Consider the following 20,325-nt stretch of genomic DNA (forward strand, 5'->3'; position numbering starts at 1 on the left):
TGTCAGTAGAGTATCCTTCTAGGTAGAGGAAAGGTGGATGATAACTGGCAGGAGCAAGAAAAGCTTTTGAAACGTAGTGCTGCAGAAGAAAGATGAAGATCGGGTGTGTGGACCGGATGATTAATGTAGTACTGAATGAAGTGGTGACCGAAAGAGCTTTATGGCACGACGTTAGGTTGACGGAACACATCCTGCAGCATTAAGCTATAGTTATTTTTGTAACAAAGACAAACAAATTCTACACAAAAAAATGTTCAAATGTGTGTGAAATCTTATGGGACTTAACTGCTAAGATCATCATTCCCTATAAGCTTACACACTACTTAACCTAAATTATCCTAAGGACAAACACACACACCCATGCCCGAGGGAGGACTCGAACCTCTGCCGGGACCAGCCGCATATTCCACACAGATTCTGAGGAAGAGCTCCGCCCCTTGTAGGAGTTTATCATAGGTTGCTGAAGCGACGACAGGTGCCTAGTGATTGAAAGGAAGAGCAAATCAGCCGATTTTTGAAAAATTTTGATACACATATACCCAGAATTTGATGCCTGAATCACTTTCGTCAACCTGCTGTAGAACTGGGATACATTTTATGCTTACGCATTATGATGTTTTTGGAAAACTAAAATCTCTTCTATAAAGTTCAGTAGCCCAAGTGAATGAGTCTCATCCCATGATCTATTGGAAATGGCTAGCGGCGAAGTCAGGTAAATATTGAAGCGAGGTTTAATTGTAAAATCTTTTGTCATTTTAATATTATTCTTCATGTCATGGTGCTTTCAAATGAAATGAGAAAATATCCAAATTTCTTTAACTTTTTTGCTCAGAGAGTAAAAACGAACAGTTTACAAGGAAATAAGCTGCCTCGTTTCGTATTTGACACCAAATAGTCAATTGCAAACCGATTAATTTTCGCCGGTGTGGCCGAGCGGTTGTAGGCGCTACAGTCTGGAACCGCGCGACCGCTACGTTCGCAGGTTCGAATCCTGACTCGGGCATGGATGTGTGTGTCATCCTTAGGTTAGTTAGGTTTAAGTAGTTCTTCTAAGTTCTGGGGGACTGATGACCTCAGATGTTGAGTCCCATAGTGCTGAGAGCCATTTTGAACCAATTAATTTTCGTTGAAAATCTAGAGAGATCTACTCTCCCAAGGCTGTTACGCTATTAAAGTGAGGAAGTCAAGGATCCAAAAGTCAGCGAAACAGCACAGAGACCCAAATAAATGGGCCAAACATCACAATTGTCATTTGATCAATTTTAACGCGGCTGGCAGTGATGGTCGGGCACGTTACTTCTGCCTTGGAAGAGAGACAAATGAAAGTGCAGCTCACCTCTACCCCCCTCGAACGCCTGGAAATTTCCACGTTAGGAGCTCAACTTGTGTATGCACACAGGCTGTACCACTGGAGGAAGATGTATGGGCAGTGCAGCAGTGAGCTAAGAGAAAGTCCAGTCGATGTATGGTCAGCAGTGTAAGTGTGCCAGGCGAGTCACGAACTGGTCGTAAATACTAGAAGGGAGATCTTACTCCGTCGGAGTAACGCGCGGCATGCAACGGGGCGGACCTACTTGCATTGTCCGTTAAACTCTCCGCGTCTCTCTATGGTCATACTCTTGTAGAACAGCCTTAAACTGATTCCCAGAAAGATTACTAATGGTGCCTGCTACACAAATTTTCAAGTAATGTGGTTTTTTCCACATTTATTATGAACACAAACATTGTGATCACCAGATACAATTTAACATCAAACGTTATGTGCAGTTAGGTACCAACACTTAACTATACGCCAAAGTTCAAGAAAGAATAGGCAGTCTCACCTGCAAAATAATTTTTTTACTATTTATTTAGTTTGTGATGCGTTTCACTCTCACAGGAGCATCATCAGACATCGGGTAGGATACTCGAGGACCACTGGGAAGTGTACAGAAAGGTAATTTAATGGTTCAAATGGCTCTGAGCACTATGGGACTCAACTGTACAGAAAGGTAACTGCAGGACTTTCTGTACACTTGCCAGTGGTCCTCGAGTATTCTAGCCAATGTCTGATGATGCTCCTGTGAGAGTGAAACGCATCACAAATTAAATAAATAAATAAACCAATTTGGAAGAGAGACTGCCTATTCCTTCTTGAGCATCTTAAGAGGTTGCTATACCATGATCCGAAAGAAGGCTGGGCGTTATTTTCATACGCGACAGTGGCATTAACGACATAACAACACTATGAAGCCACATTTTTTTGAACACAATATCAACAGTACATAGCGACAGAGTATCACTGATATAGTGCACATGTTCAACAGAAGTTCTTACGAAGTCATACACTTTATCGAAGTTAACTTGTTGAGCCACACGCGTATCTTGAATGGACAATACTGTCGGGCGATTTTTATACAATGTTACTGACTCTGACTCTGGCGAGTATGTTACACAGGTGTTACTTGATTGCTTGGCGATGCGGACTGCCTGTTTTGGGGTGGAGTGAGCTACACAGAGTGACTTCTTAACGTTTAAAAACGCGCTAAACGACGCGTACATACCACTGCGACAGTTAATTTAAGACAAGACACATGGGGCCGCAAATGACGGGAAATACCTCAAAAGATGACAAATATTGAACATGTGACGACACCAGATTACATACCTCGACGCACGTGTAACGGTGCAAATTTCTAACTCCTTTTGTAAAAGTGAACTGTTGTAAACGTAGAAGTTACACATATTTTCCTTGCTCTAACTGATCAAAAGCTTTTCTTATTTTGAGTTTCTTTTCTTTTGTCTTTGTTTGCAAACATTATTTAGTGTAGGAAACATAGGTCATTTGCTGATAACGACGAAATTGGGAAGCTTAGACTCACTCACTTGTGATGCAGTACGGCAGTTTTTTGCTGTTCTGTACTATGCAATAAACTAGCGGAGACCACTAGGCAGGTGTAAGATGGCTATTTTTTGATGACGCTATTGGATGTGTTAATATTTGTAAACGAAAATGATATAATTTACGAATTGTGGTCAGAGAAACTGTTGTTAGCCAACGGTACCCATGTCTGCGATGACAGCACTGTGGAGTCGTAGAATGTTTCACAGTCAGTAGTGGACAGCTGCGGTGTGGAGCAGGCGGGTGGTTTTTCGTTGAGCGTACAAGGTAATGCATGGACGCACTTTTGGAGCTATGTGGGTTGCAGATTTATTACGAGGAGGAATGAATTATGACCCAGAACAATGGCTCGATAGCACACGGACATGAAGGTATTGAAATGAACAAGGTATTGTGTGATGAGGTAAAAATTTTGGTGGTAAGTTCCTATGGGACCAAACTGCTGAGGTCATCGGTCTCTAGGCTTATACACTACTTAATCCAACTTCAATTAACTTACGCTAAGGACAACACACACACACACACACACACACACACACACACACACACACACACACACACCCGAGGGAGGACTCGAACCTCGGCGGGAGGAGTCGCGCAATCCGTGACATGACGCCTCTAACCACGCGGCCACTCCACGCGGCTAAAAAGTTTATTTTCATTTTTGTAGAGTTGTATTGTTGGTTCACTTCACTCTCGTCACAGTCGATTTTTTGATAATTATTGTATTGATTGATCTGAGTTAATTTACTGATCATGGAAGTTATTAGATTAAATGACTTTCCATATTAGAGTCTATAATTGGTTTCTTAGGTAAGTTTCTGCCTAGCTGAAATCTCTGAACTTAAAGATTGAGTCTTGTGTTTAACTGGCACTCTCTGTTAACTGGACTAACTGTACTTACTTTTTAGCAGTGTTCTTTAGCTGTTGCGGAGTCTTGCTGTGTTGCTGTTTCTGCCCGTACTTCATTTTGCAGATGACATTCAAAACACGTGATTGTTTCGTTTCTTTGAGCAATGTAGGTTCTGCCAGTTTCTTTATTTTACCAGGGCCATATGTCAGTGCAGAAAAAAAATGGTTCAAATGGCTCTGAGCACTATGGGACTTAACTGCTGAGGCCATCAGTCCCCTAGAACTAAGAACTACTTAAACCTAACTAACCTAAGGACATCACACACATCCATGCCCGAGGCAGGATTCGAACCTGCGACCGTAGCGGTCGCGCGGCTCCAGGCTGCAGCGCCTACAACCGCTCGGCCACTTTGGCCGGCACCAGTGCAGAAATTTTCGTGTGTTTCGTGCTACATTCTTGTACAGGTCGGCTTTGCTTATTTATTTGCTTATGTATGAGATCGGTTTCCACACACACACACACACACACACACACACACACACACACACACACACACACACAGACGAGATTCCTTTTAATTTCGTGTAAGTGATATGGCTTTGAGCTCAGTAGCACATTTAGGTTCTCTGTTCACATTCCCAGGTTTGTACTTACGATAATACACACACGTAAAGGCTTCTCACTTACACCGGTACATACAAGCTTACCTCAATGTAAACACATTATTGTCTAATGCAGAGAAAACAACAGGCTGCCGCACGCAAGACTCGAAACCTGAGCCCCGCGCGCTAAAGTCGCGAGCTTAGGGCGGGAGCCACACCGACGTGAATACGTGACTCGTGTTGGGTTCATCAGGTGCGGCAGGCCGATAGGGTCAACCGCTGCACGTACATCATATGCTAACATCACATGCTCAACATTTGTGATCCACTTTTGGGATATTTTCTGACACTTTGTCACTTACGTCTCTTCGCAGATTTTTAAACGTTAATAAAAATCACGCCGTATAAACATGGGTTATGAACATGGGTTATGAACATGGTGCGATTTGATAAACTACATTTTGGTTTGAAAAACGGTTACGTTTGGTTTTTTGTAATTCAGAGTGACTATATGTTATAATACTAATCTTGTCGTTTAGGAAAACACGAATGCTCGTGGAAACATGTTATCCGTCCGCGCTGGGAATAACCCATTTACAAGTACATGCGCCATATTTCGTTTGATAATCACCTCTGCCAATTTTGTACAATTCTCAATTAATGGCTTAATTATTTAGTGAAGGATGTCATTCGATGCAGGAAATTTTAAGCGACAAAATCATGGTGGTAAAAGTTGGAATCAACCAAGAGCAATGGGTAAATCTACAATAGAAGACCTAGATATATTTGAACTTTTAACATTAACTATCTCTTAAATCAATTAGTTTCAGAAAAATCAAAGAATGTTACTAGAAGGTATGGCTGTCTTATCTTCCCAGTGGGTGGTGTCATCATTATCAAACGTGTACATCACATCAAATCTTTTCCAATTACGCACTGTAGTAGAATTTTCAATCACTCATAACTTAACAAACAGGGTTTTAAACAAAACTAAGTAATCAGTTTTGTCATGTTATGTGAGACTATAACCTGAGGTAATGACACTAAATGTAGTCTGGTGTAAATAATAATTGGATAGATTCGTGCCTAGCAACACATATACGTGGTACAAAACATCAGAATCAAATAGCAATTGAAGCAAAAATTAATTATTACTTGCATTTAATATGAATAATACGGAGATTGCATCTTGCTCCGATTCAAGCGAACCAGCCTTTAGTTTCGACATGCTGGGCTGCGCTTCTGGAGACGTACTCTGGTCAACAGGTGCAGCAAGTCAGCAACAGCTTTTGTGACATCCATCCATCCATTCATCCATCCATCCATCCATCCATCCATCCCTCCCTCCCTCTTTCCCTCACTCCCAATCTCGTTACAGCTACGACATACAAGCAACGTGGAGCTGACTCATGTATAGCAACGAATACCTTTCTGAATATAAAAACATAATAAGCAAACAGTTACATAAAATAAATTTAATTTCTTGACCGGTTTCGGGCACTCAATTCCCTTCTTCAGAAGGTTATGCCTATCACGTTATTTGCGATTGTCAGTAATGAAGTGCATCCAGCACAGGATCCGGTCACTTATGTACCGGGTGACCAAAAAGTCAGTATAAATTTGAAAACTGAATACATCACGGAATAATGTAGATAGAGAGGTACAAATTGACACACATGGTTGGAATGACATGAGGTTTTATTAGAACCAAATAAATACAAAAGTTCAAAAAATGTCAGACAGATGGCGCTTCATCTGATCAGAATAGCAATAATTAGCATAACAAAGTAAGAGAAAGCAAATATGATGTTCTTTACAGGAAATGCTCACTATGTCCACCATCATTCCTCAACAATAGCTGTAGTCGAGGAATAATGTTGTGAACAGCACTGTAAAGCCATGGTGAGTCATTGGCGTCAGATGTTGTCTTTCAGCATCCCTAGAGATGTCGCTCGTTCACGATACACTTGCGACTTCAGGTAGCCCCAAAGCCAATAATCGCACGGACTGAGGTGTGGGGACCTGGGAGGCCAAGCATGACGAAAGTGGCGGATGAACACACGATCATCACCAAACGACGCGCGCAAGAGATCTTTCACGCGTCTAGCAATATGGGGTGGAGCGCCATCCTGCATAAACATCGTACGTTCCAGCAGGTGTTTATCAGCCACGCTGGGGTTGATGCGATTCTGTAACATATCGGCGTACCTCTCACCCGTCACGGTAGCAGTTACAAAACCAGAATCACGCATTTCCTCGAAGAAAAAAGGCCCGATAACGGTAGATGAGCTAAATCCAGCCCATACCGTGACTTTCTCGTCATGCAGTGGAGTTTCCACGATAGTTCTAGGATTTTCGGTAGCCCAAATTCTGCAGTTGTGGGCGTTGACAGACCCTCGGAGCGTGAATTGAGCTTCGTCGTTCCACAACACGTTACTCAACCAATCGTCATCTTCCGCTATCTTTTGAAACGCCCACACCGCAAATGCCCTCCGCTTCAATAAATCGCCAGGTAACAGTTCCTGACGCCGATGGATTTTGTACGGATAGCACCGGAGGTTACGCCTAAGTGCCAACCAAACAGCAGTGTATGGAATGCCGGTGCGACGTGCGACTGCACGAGCGCTGTCTTCCCCGTGCGTAGACGATCCCGCTACAGTCTCCATTTCTTCCTGAACTGTCTCAGCAGCATTACGCCTTGTGCTCCGTCGGCCACTACGGGGTCTATCGCCTAAACAACCCGTGGCTTCGAATTTCGATATCATTCTCGCCACAGCTGCATTTGTTAACGGACCTTTACCCGTTCGAATCCCCTTCCTATGGCGATAGGATCGTAACGCTGGACTAGCACATTCCCCATTCTGGTAATACAGCTACACTAAAAGCGCCTTTTCAGGTAACGTCAACATGCTGCGACTGCTGGCGCATCTGATTCTCTCACTCATTACAGCTCCTTTTATACACGATTGTCAAGCGTAGTCATTGACGTCTTGCTGTCCAGCGCCATCTGTCGGACATTTTGTGGAACTTTTTTTTTTTGTTCTAATAAAACCCCATGTCATTCCAAGCATGTGTGTCAATTTTTACCTGTCTATCTAAATTATTCCGTGGTTTATTAAGTTTTCAAATTTATACTGACTTTTTGATCACCCGGTATATTGTTCTTGAATGCATGAGCTGTTAAGCTGATTCTGCGGTAATTCTCGCACTTGCCAACTCTCGCAGTTTTCGGAATTGTGTGGATGATATGTCGCCAGAATCATGTAAGTGCATTCTGCATACCAACGTGAATTCTGATGGAATACGTAATATAAGGTACCCGATGAAAGTCTTAATTTTGTCGCGTGCTGTCGAGAGCTCGTATGTATTGAACACGCAGTCAAGAACTATTAAACTCGTCTGAAGTACACTCATGCTCATTAATTAAGGATAATGCTGATATATGGTGAAACACGCTCTGATGTGCGGTTTGCGGGTTTAAATCACCTCGGAGTATGACCATGCGATGCATTTGACCTGCGGTTGTCGCACGGTGGCGCTGGCAGCAGTCAAATGGTTCAAATGGCTCTGAGCACTATGGGACTTAACATCTGTGGTCATCAGTCCCCTAGAACTTAGAACTATTTAAACCTAACTAACCTAAGGACATCACACACATCCTTGCCCGAGGCAGGATTCGAACCTGCGATCGTAGCAGTCGCGCGGTTCCGGACTGAGCGCCTAGAACCGCTAGACCACCGCGGCCGGCTGGCAGCAGTCCACATACGGAGAGGTGTGTTGGTGCACGTCAGAGTACGGTGCAGCGACTAAGTGTGCAGACGTTTTCAGATGTGCTAATGGTGACAGTTTGTTGGAAATGACTCAAAGGACACATATTGATGACATTATGAGGAGTAGAATACAAGAGCGACTTGAGGCTGGTCAAACACAGCAGGTCGTAGCACGGGCCCTCCGTGTGGCACAAACTGTGATCTCAAGATTATGGCAACGATTCCAGCAGACAGCAAACGTGTCCAGGCGTTACAGTACGGGACGTCCACAGCGTAAAACACCATAAGAAGACCGATATCTCACCATCAATGCCCGCGGATGGTCACTGCGTACTGCAGGGGTAGCTTTGCTCGGAACCTTATCGCAGCCACTGGAACAGTTGTCTCCAGACACACAATCTACAGACGACTGAACAGACATGGTTTATTCGCCCAGGGACCTGCAAGGTGCATTCCACTGACCCCTAGTCACAGGAGAGCCCGTAATGCCTGGTGTCAAGAACATAGTGCATGGTCATTGGAACAGTGGTCCCATGTTATGTTCTCCGACGAGTCCAGGTATAGTCTGAACTGTGATTCTCGCTGGGTTTTCATCTGGCGTGAACCAGGAACCAGATAACAATCCCTTAATGTCCTTGAAAGAGACCTGCATGGAGGTCGTGGTTTGATGGTGTGGGGTGTGATTACGATTGGTGCACGTACACCCCTGCATGTCTTTGACAGAGGAACTAAAACAGATCAGGTGCATCGGGACGTCATTTTGCACCAGTATGGCCGCCTTTTCAGGGGTGCAGTGGGTCCCACCTTCCTCCGGATGGATGATAACGCACAGCCCCACCGAGCTGCCACCGTGAAGGAGTACCTTGAAACAGAAGGTATCAGGCGACTGGAGTGGCCTACTTGTTCTCCAGACCTAAACACCATCCAGCACATCTGGGTTGCTCTCAGTCGACGTATCGCTGCACGTCATCAAACCCCTACGACACTTCAGGAGCTCCGACAGGCACTGGTGCAAGAATGGGAGGCTGTACCCCAGCAGCTGCTCGACCACCTGGTCCAGAGTATGTCGGCCCATCGTGCGGCCTGTGTACGTATGCATGGTGATCATATCCCTTATTGATGTCGGGGTATATGAGCAGGAAACAGTGGCGTTTAGTAGCACATGTGTTTTGGGACGGTTTTCTCAACATATCACCAATGCCGTGGACTTACAGATCCGTGTCGTGTGCATTCCCTATGTGCCTATGCTATTAGCGCCAGTTTCGTGTAGTGCCACATTGTGTGGCACCACATCCACACTTATGCTTAATTTATAAGCATGAGTGTAGTTACTCGCTCCTCCCCGGACACGGCTGCTGGCACTCGTAAGACCTGAAGTGTCACGTGCTGTGACGTACGCGCCACGACCTGTCTTTCTTGTTCGCCTCACGCGGCGAGTTAACGCGCGGCGCTGAACGCTTCAGGTGCTGTAAAATGGTAGCAGACGCCGCTCCGAGTGCGAGTAGTAATGTCTGCGCCTATTGTGGTGCAGCGTCGGGCCGGCGCGCCCCCTGGCCTGGGCGGAGTACGCTATACGGCGCGTCCCGGACTCATCCGCTATTCAGCGCGCGCGCCTCGCGGCGGACAGGGCAATGCTTTTAGCCCTCCGCCCTGCGTCACACAGGGCTGGCTGGGCGGCGGCGTGCGTGCGGTGTCGCCAGCACACGGCTGCCCCGGGGGACACGAGGCTCCGGCCGAAGAACAAGGGGTCCGCGAGCGCGTCGCAGCGCTCCCACGGGACGGTCGAACGGACACACACTCTACTCTCTGATGACGCGACCCGCTCTACGGGTCCGAAACGTTCTCCTCAGTTTCCTTCCCTGTGCCAACAAAGGGCGCGTCGTGAACTGCCGGACCTCTTGTCGGCTCCACTCAGGACCACTATTTTGCTCATGGCTACTGAGAGGAACAAATGAGAACAATCTATTCAATCAGTTGTTCGAAATCCATCAATTCAATCCGTTGAGTGGATTTTACCCGTAACTAGCTGCAGTGTCCGGCGTTATCCGTGGTGTTTAACCTCTTGTCGACGCCTGTTCACGAGTCAGGGTATCTTGACATTAGCCTCTCAATATACGGGGGTGAGTGAAAAGAAAACCTTAAATTTGTAATAACAAATCGAAATTTCTCGCCGTTATCCTGTAAGCACGAGGATAATGGAATGTAGTCGAATTAAGCCGGGTGATGCTGAGGGAATTAGATTAGGAAATGAGACACTTGAAGTAGTAAATGAGTTTTGCTATTTGGAGAGCAAAATAACTGATGATGGTCGAAGTAGAGAGGATATAAAATGTAGACTGCCAATGGCAAGGAAAGAGTTTCTGAAGAAGAGAAATTTGTTAACATCGAGTATAGATTTAAGTGTCAGGAAGTCGTTTCTGAAAGTATTTGTATGGAGTGTATCCATGTATGGAAGTGAAACATGGACGATAAATATTTCGGACAGGAGGAGAATAGAAGCTTTCGAAATGTGGTGCTACAGAAGAATGCTTAAGATTAGATGGGTAGATCACATAACTAATGAGGAGGTACTGAGTAGAATCGGGGAGAAGAGGAGTTTGTGGCACAACTTGAGTAGAAGAAGGGATCGGTTGGTAGGACATATTCTGAGACATCGAGGGATCACCAATTTAGTACTGGAGGGCAGCGTGGAGGGTAAAAATCGTAGAGGGAGACCAAGAGATGAATACACTAAGCAGATTCAGACGGATGTAGACTGCAGTAGGTACTGGGAGATGAAGAAGCTTGCACAGGATAGAGTAGCATGGAGAGCTGCATCAAACCAGTCTCAGGACTGAAGACCACAACAGCAACAATATCCTCTAAGTTGGTAAGCGTGCTACAAACAGCGTGCACAATGGCCTGTAGGTGGCAGCATAGTGCAGATGCACACATACCGTCGCAGTATCAGTATAAATATGGCCGCTCCGCTTGCTACTTGCACCAGCGAAGAACAGCGTTCTGTTATTCGATTTTTGCGTAGCTATGGTGTGAAACCTATTGAAATTCATCGACGAATGAAGGTTCAGTACGGTGATGCATGTTCGTCACAGCAGCAAGTCTACGAATGGAGTTGGAAGTTAGCAAGTAGTGTGGCTTCAGTGGAAGATGCTCCTCGTCCAGGTCAGGCATAACGAGTTGTGACTGCACAGAACATTGCAGCAGTTGAAGCCATAGTCAAGGAAAACCGCCGAGTGACACTGAATGACATTGCAGCATGTATGCAGATTAGTCATGGGTCAGCACACCACATTGTGCATGATGTGCTCCAGTTTCACAAAGTGTCTGCAAGATGGGTGCCACGGCAGCTGACTCCTGAAATGAGAGAACGACGTGTTGATGCTTGTGAAGAACTCCTTCGGCGCTTTGAACGAGAACGTGATGGCTTCCTTGAAAGAATCGTTACTGGAGACGAAACCTGGGTTCACTTCCACCAATCGGAAACGAAGGGAGCGAGCAAGGAATGGCGCCATTCCTCATCACCAAAACCAAAGAAGTTTCGAACAGAACCATCAGCAGGGAAGGTTAATCTGACACTCTTTTGGGACGAAAAAGGCGTCATTTTGGACCAATACGTGCCTAGAGGGACCACTGTCACCAGTGCAGCATACACAGATCTCCTAAAAAATCATCTGCGGCCTGCAGTCAAATGAAAGTGACGTGGATTCCTTTCAGCAGGTGACCTTTTGAAACATGACAATTCAGGGCCCCCACACTGCCCGTACAACAGTTGCAGCAATTACAGACCTGCATTTTCAGTGTCTCCCTCATCCACCATACTCACCGGACCTTGCCCCAAGTCATTTCCATATGTTTGGACCACTCAAAGACGCAACGAGAGGAAAGAAGTTCCGTTCTGATGAAGAGGTACGCCATGCGGTGCATGAGTGGTTGCGCGGACTACCAAAAGAATTTTTTTTTAAAGGAATTTATGCACTTTGTAAGCGCTGCAGGACTTGCATTGAGCGTGGGGGAGATTATGTTGAAAAGTGATACAGCTTCGTACCACTTTTGCACAATAAATAAAATTTTAAAAAATATCTAAGGTTTTCATTTGACTCACCCTCGTATTTATTCCTTACTGTCATTCATTGTTAACAATATTATCTTATTCCCAAGAATAAGCAGCTTTCACTCAGTTAATACTCGACAAGAATTCAAACCTGCGTTTGGATCGGACTTCCTTAACTCCTGTGCACAAAGGTTTGCAGTATATTGCTGCATCCATTTTCAATAAGCTACCACTGGAATTCAAAAATCTTATCAGTAATCCAAGCGCTTTCAAATCGAAACTGAAGAGTTTCCTCATGGGCCACTCCTCCTATTCTGTCGAGGAGTTCCTTGAAAAATTAAGCTGATTCTTGTTGTATTGTTGACTGCGTTTACTTAAACTTATGGACTGACTATTTTCGGGTTCATAAACGTTTACAGGGCGTACATACAGTTCGGGAGTTCGGGAACACTTTCAGTTCTTTATTGCACAAGAACCAAACACTGTACAGATATCATACATATGTCATTTTGAAGAGAAACCCTGAAAGTTTTTTTTTTTTTCATGTATACCACGACAGCGTAGTTTGGTAATTTGCCGATAGTCAGCGCTAGTCGCAAACATGGCGAGTTCAGGTGCGAGGGCACTTCGCGAGAGTATTGTCACTGTGTATTCCTACTCGGACATGTTGCAGCAATGGCCGATGCCTCAAATGCAGTCGGACTCTCCGTTCCTCTTTCAGCAGAATGGGGCTCCACCCCACTTTAATCGTGATGTTCGTGGGTACCTGAACACTGAGCTACCGCATCGATGGATCGGCCGTGTTACAGAAAGGGGCAGCTGTTTCATGAAATGGCCTCCCCGATCACCAGGTCTCACTCCGTGTCACTTTTTTCTGTGGGGGACACATTAAAAAGTGTATGTATCGCCTCTACCACGTGATGTAGCAGAGCTCCGGCAGAGAATACAGGAAGCGACTGCCACAGTCGACGATGCCGTGCTGGAACGGGTATGGCAAGAATTCGATTACCATACTGACGTCTGCCGGGTCACTCGAGGTACGAATATCGAAAGCTTGTACAAAAAAAAATAAAAAAATAAAAAAACACACCTTTCAGAGTTCCTCTGCAAAATGCAATATGCATGACATCTGTACAATGTTTAGTTCTTGTGCAATAAATAATTGGAAGGGTTCCCGGACTTCATGTACACACTGTATTTTTATCTGTTATTACTTTTTTGTAATTTCATGTACTGACATGTTCCATGACCTTGGAGATTTGCTTCTCAATTTGGTCCTACGTAACTTGACGTGTAAATAAACAATATCTGCCACGCTAGGTGAATGGCCCTGTACCTTTTTGATACTCACAACGAACGCAAGCTGCATCGGAAACTTCAGTCGCTTTAAGTCGCAGGCCATACTATATTTGAATTACTCGGCGTCAACGGAATGCGACGAATGAATACGTCTCCGCTTGTATGGAAAGGTCATTAGCTGCGTCATCTGTTACATTTTGCGAGAAGTATCTGACTGCAATTTTTTGAGAACTGCCGTAAATATGCGCAGGGCGAAATTTTGTGGCAGACATGTTTGTATCGGTAGTAAGCGAGGAATCGCGCTCCGGAGTCCGAGTGCACGAATTTTTCTCCACCCTGTATATTACATAATTCTTTTCTACTCATACTACGAAACATTATGCAGACAGTGATAGTCCTTTTATCTTTAAAGTCTGCAAAAATTTCATGAAGATCGAAATAAAACAGTAGATTTGTATGAATTACAAACAAAAACGGACGCTCTTTCTTGTAATTAGGCGGCCGCGGTGGACGTGCGGTTCTAGGCGCTTCAGTCCGGAACCGCGCGACTGCTACAGTCGCAGGTTCGAATCCTGTCTCGGGCATGGATGTGTGTGATGTCCTTAGGTTAGTTAGGTTTAAGTAGTTCTACGTTCTAGGGGACCGATGACCTCAGATGTTAAGTCTCATAGTGCTCAGAGCCATATGAACCTTGTAATTACAAACAATTTAATAGATTGTTCGTCCATCTCTGGAACGAAATACATTGCTAATACTGCGTTTCAGTTTGTTGGTAAGTTTGTGGAGGTATGTGGCCTATGTCTAAGCGCAGTTCATGTAATTCGCATAAATAATGGGCCGTTGATTTACGCACGCGGTGATGACTCCCGATAACGACCCAGATGGGTTCGACAGAATTTACATCAGGTGAATTTAGCCGCCCAGACGTCAACGAGGGTTCACTGTAATACTCCTCACACGACTGTAGCACGATCCTGCCTCCGAGACACGGAAATTACACTGCTGGAATATGACATCGCCGTCGGGGAAGACATCAAGCACTAAGGGATGCAGGTGGTTCGCAGCTGTCAGCTTGTTTTCGATTACTACCACACGTCCAACGCAAGCACAGGAGATTGTACCCCACAGCATAGTACTGCTCCCAACAGCCTGCGTCCGTGGCGTGCTACAAATTTCGAGTCGCCGTTTACCTCGACGACGGCGTTTGCGGAGACGACAGTCTACCTTGGGTAGCAAAAATGTGACTAATTCGAAGAGCACAGACGTTTCCACTGATTGACGGTTGAAGCCGGATGGTACCGTTCCCACTGACGATGTCGTTGGGCAAACATGTGAACACGTAAGGGTGGTTCGCTGCGGAGCTCCACATTCAACAACGTACGATGAATGGTGTTTTCCGAAACACTTAGGTGTGCACCAGCATAGTGCTCTTCGGCTGAGATGCCAGAGATCAACCTCTATAGCATTTCACAGAGCAGACAAGCCTCCAAACCCCACATTCTGCGAAGAGTTGTGGACGTCCAACCGTTTAGCGCCTAATGATAGATTCGCCGTATTTATACCTCTTTCCGTAATTGCTCACGACAGTAGCACGTGAACATTCGATCAGCTTCGCCGTTTTCGAGATACTCGTTCACAGGCAAAGTCGCTTTGATTTCCGCATACGCAGCCCGTATCTTTGCTAGGCTGACCCCCCGTTCGTGTCTGCCACGCTTACATGGTTCAAATGACTCTGAGCACTATAGAACTTAACTTCTGAGGTCATCAGTCCCATAGAACTTAGAACTACTTAACCTAACTAACCGAAGGACATCACACACATCCATGCCCGAGTCAAGATTCGAACCTGCGACCGTAGCGGTCGCGCGGTTCCAGACTAGCGCCTAGACCACGCTTACATACTTTTGTTACACCGTCACGTGCCCGCAACGCCACCATACCACCAGACGGCATTCAACGTCGCGGTGGGCAGCGGTCAAAATGTTTTGGCTTATCACTGCAGATCTAACTACTCACCCGAAATCGATGAAACTGGCGTTACTTCTCGACGTAATCGCCCTGCAGACGTACACATTTTTCACAACGCTGACGCAATGATTCCATGGCAGCGGCGAAGGCTTCTTTAGGAGTCTGTTTTGACCACTGCAATAGCAGCACGGCTGGTGAATGTGCGGCCACGGAGAGTGTCTTTCATTGTTGGAAAAAGCCAAAAGTCACTAGGAGCCAGGTCAGGTGAGTAGGGAGCATGAGGAATCACTTCAAAGTTGTTATCACGAAGAAATTGTTGCGTAACGTTAGCTCGATGTGCGGGTGCGTTGTCTTGGTGAAACAGCACATGCGCAGCCCTTCCCGGACGTTTTTGTTGCAATGCAGGAAGGAATTTGTTCTTCAAAACATTTTCGTAGGATGCACCTGTTACCGTAGTGCCCTTTGGAATGCAATGGGTAAGGTTACGCCCTCACTGTCCCAGAACATGGACACCATCATTTTTTCAGCACTGGCGGTTACCCGAAATTTTTTTGGTGGTGGTGAATCTGTGTGCTTCCATTGAGCTGACTGGCGCTTTGTTTCTGGATTGAAAAATGGCATCCACGTCACATCCATTGTCACAACCGACGAAAAGAAAGTCCCATTTATGCTGTGGTTGCACGTCAACATTGCTTGGCAACATGCCACACGGGCAGCCATGTGTTCGTCCATCAGCATTCGTGGCACCCACCTGGATGACACTTTTCAAATTTTCAGGTCGTCATGCAGGATTGTGTGCACAGAACCCACAGAAATGCCAACTCTGGAGGCAATCTGTTCAACAGTCATTTGGCGATCCCCCAAAACAATTCTCTCCACTTTCTCGATCATGTCGTCAGACCGACTTGTGCGAGCCCGAGGTTGTTTCGGTTTGTTGTCACACGACGTTCTGCCTTCATTAAACTGTTGCACCCATGAACGCACTTTCGACACATCCATAACTCCATCACCACATGTCTCCTTCAACTGTCGGTGAATTTCAATTGGTTTCACACCACGCAAATTCAGAATACGAATGATTGCACGCTGTTCAAGTAAGGAAAACGTCGCCATTTTAAGTATTTAAAACAGTTCTCATTCTCGCCGCTGACGGTAAAATTCCATCTGCCGTACGGTGCTGCCATCTCTGGGACGTATTGACAATGAACGCGGCCTGATTTTAAAACAATGCGCATGTTTCTATCTCTTTCCAGTCCATAGAAAAAAAATCGGAGGCCTTAGAACTTGAATGCACCTCGTATTTGGGGTGGTACCTATACTGCCAACAATTGAGTCTCGAGGCCTATCGCGACCAATACACTGCGACATTGTCGGACACAATCACGCAACAGAACTATCGAATATATGCTCGGGCTCTGCTACCCGCTACAAGACTATATAACTAAACTTATTGTTGCGCCGCTTGAAATAACAATGCCTTGACTTTGTCTGCCTCTACATCTTGCAGTTATAGTGTTGCTAACAATGATTTTGAGATTTCGTTAACTTTGCAGGACGCTTTCGTGAAGAGTGTGCAGTGACATACTTTTTTGTCGGTGAAATTCGCCAGAATAAAATACGCATAATTTCGGTCAGGTACGTCCACCAATCAAAATTATCTAATTAAATAAAAATCGTAGTTCGTTTCAGTGTTAGCTATTCCCACAACCTTAGATATTTGCGATTTCATCTTTCCTTTAGCCTTACATTACGATGGTCATGCAGTGCTAGGGTGCTTTAATCGCACTAGGTAAATCTTGGCCCTTATGACTTTGTGGAGGAGTCAGCGTGGCCCGCGGACTAAAATGTTTGGAGACCCCTGGTGTAGATGATTGATAGACGGGTGCAGCACACCAGTTTCAGACGTATCAGAACGATCTTCGCTTTTAACTTTCGGCTCGGTCGTTTCCGGACCAGTGACCCTCACCTAAAATTGATTCATTTACCCTTCTCCATCATCCCTGAAGGTTTGCAATATCATCAAGGAATCGCCCTGTGTACGCTCCATCTGCGGATGCAGTGTCGTCACACAACGGACAACTTTTGTCACGTCTTTCCGCGTCACGCTTGCGCTGGAGTGGATTACGGTGTCTTGTTCCCTGGGACACGGCGTGCTTTTACGTCAGACACATCCGGCTGCAATCACACTGACGTACATGGGATTGGGAGACATCTTGTGCAGTCTCTTCACGAACCCTTCAAGCAAAGACAGGGCTTAGAGATTGAACATCTACTTCCTTTCGACTTAGGGTCGCTCATGTTTACCTAGTAAGCGAACTTTCGAAAGCAACAAGAATCGACTTTATTTTTGTAAGCGATGGCTCAACCATGTAATAAACAGAGGAAAAATTCCCCTACCGGAGCACAAAAAATTCGAGAGCGTTTATTTAAAACCTGGTGGTCCTGACAGTCAGGATACCAGTTACATTGGAATAAGGCTGGGCGTCTCTGACATATTCTGAGTCGTGGTCACCTTTGTGCTCAGACGGCAAAGACTACCAAATCCACCGGTTAGTCCCTCAACCGTTAGGGGTAAAACCCAATGGGACCCGGGGCAAGTAAGGCTAGCAACCTGCTTCCCTGGTACTTTAAATATGATGCTGGCAACAATCAGAGCAAAATGCCTCGGACCTTTGGAGGTGACGGAGCCCCACCTCCAATTGACAAACCAGAGACTCCTAAGATACGACTCGGCAAACGAATGGTAACGAGATGGGGAGCTATTAATATCAATGGGGGCTACTCTGGGAAGAAGGTAGAGTTGGCAGAGGCTGCAAGTAAGATGGGGTTGGACGTTTTAGCTGTTAGTGACATTCGGGTAAGGGGTGAGAAAGAAGAGGAAGTGGGAGAATACAAGGTTTACCTGTCAGGAGTCAAAGCAGGAATAGCACAATGAGGTGTAGGGCTTTACATCAGGAAAGAAATGGAATCCAGCGTAGTTGCAGTAAGATATGTAAACGAACGACTGATGTGGATAGATCTGACAGTGTCTAGGAAGAAAATTAGGATTGTGTCAGTATATTCGCATTGTGAAGGGACAGATCAAGATAAGATGGATAGTTTTTATGACGCACTCAGTGACATAGTTGTTAGAGTAAAGGACAAGGACAGTGTTCTGCTCAGGGGTGATTTTAATGCCAGGATTGGAAATCGAACAGAAGGATATGAAAAGTTTATGGGTAAATTTGGAGAGGATATGGAGGCCAACAGGAACGGGAAACAACTCTTGGATTTCTGTGCCGGTATGGGCTTAGTAATCACAAACTCCTTTTTTAAACATAAGAACATTCACCGGTATACTTGGGAAGGCGAGGGAACCAGATCTGTCATTGACTAGATAATAACAGATCAGGAATTCAAGAAGGCTGTGAGGGACACACGTGTATTCAGGGGATTCTTTGATGACACTGATCACTATTTAATCTGCAGTGAAATTGGTATTGTGAGGCCGAAAGTGCAGCAGGTCAGGTCCATATGTAGGAGGATAAGAGTGGAGAAACTTCAGCATAAGGAAATCAGGCACAAGTGCATAACAGTGATCTCAGAAAGGTACCAGTTAGTTGAATGTTGGGAATTACAGTCATTGGAAAAGGAATGGACAAGGTACAGGGACACAGTACTAGAAGTGGCTAAAGAATGTCTTGGAACAGTAGTGTGTAAAGGTAGGATGAAGCAAACAGCTTGATTGAATGACACTGTCAAGGCAGCCTGTAAAAGGAAAACGATGGCGTATCAAAAATGGCTACATACTAGAACTCAGGTAGACAGAGAAAGGTATGTTGAAGAAAGAAACAAAGCCAAACAGATAATTGCAGCATCCAAGAAGAAATCTTGGGAAGACTTTGGAAACAGGTTGGAGACTTTGGGTCGAGGTGCTGGAAAACCATTCTGGGGTGTAATTAGCATTCTTCGAAAGGGAGGTAAGAAGGAAATGACAAGTATTATGGACAGGTCAGGAAAGCTGCTGGTGAATCCTGTTGATGCCTTGGGCAGATGGAGGGAATATTTTGAAGAGTTGCTCAATGTAGGTGAAAATACGATGAGTAATGTTTCAGATTTCGAGGTAGAATGGGATAGGAATGATGATGGAAATAGGATCACATTTGAGGAAGTGGAGAAAATGGTCAATATATTGCAGTGCAATAAAGTGGCTGGGGTGGATGAAATTAAGTCGGAACTCATCAAATACAGCGGAATGTCAGGTCTTAAATGGCTACACAGGATAATTGAAATGGCGTGGGAGTCGGGACAGGTTCCATCAGACTGGACGAAAGCAGTAATCACACCAATCTTTAAACATGGAAACAGAAAAGATTGTAACAACTACAGAGGTATCTCTTTAATCAGCGTTATGGGTAAAATCTTCTCAGGTATTGTTGAAAGGAAAGTGCGAGTATTAGTTGAGGACAAACTGGATGAAAATCAGTGTGGGTTTAGGCCTCTTAGAGGTTGTCAGGACCAGATCTTTAGCTTACGGCAAATAATGGAGAAGTGTTACGAGTGGAACAGAAAATTGTATCTATGCTTTACAGATCTAGAAAAGGCATATGACCAGGTTCCTAGAAGGAAGTTATTGTCTGTGCTACGAGATTATGGAATAGGAGGCAAACTTTTGCAAGCAATTACAGGTCTTTACATAGATGGTCAGGCAGCAGTTAGAGTTGACGGTAAATTGAGTTCACGGTTCAGAGTAGTTTCAGGGGTAAGACACGGCTGCAACCTGTCTCCACTGTTGTTCATATTATTTATGGATCATATGTTGAAAACAATAGACTCTCTGGGTGAGATTAAGATATGTGAACACAAAGTAAGCTGTCTCGCATATGCGGATGACAGATCAGAAATGTAAGGACTATGGTATG

The 20,325-nt window shown here is 45.1% G+C and overlaps 1 protein-coding gene across 1 annotated transcript in view; it reads left to right on the forward strand.

Annotated features, from left to right (window-relative positions):
- Positions 1–20,325, forward strand: part of LOC124597197 (collagen alpha-2(I) chain-like) — a 187,944-nt gene that overhangs the window by 84,595 nt on the left and 83,024 nt on the right. The window contains exon 6 of the mRNA XM_047135923.1: positions 9,638–9,853. Within this exon, the coding sequence (XP_046991879.1) occupies positions 9,638–9,853 (216 nt within the window). The remainder of the gene's footprint in view (positions 1–9,637; positions 9,854–20,325) is intronic.

Source organism: Schistocerca americana, chromosome 1 (genome assembly GCF_021461395.2).
Source record: "Schistocerca americana isolate TAMUIC-IGC-003095 chromosome 1, iqSchAmer2.1, whole genome shotgun sequence".
In the NCBI taxonomy this organism is placed as follows: Eukaryota; Metazoa; Arthropoda; class Insecta; order Orthoptera; family Acrididae; genus Schistocerca; species Schistocerca americana.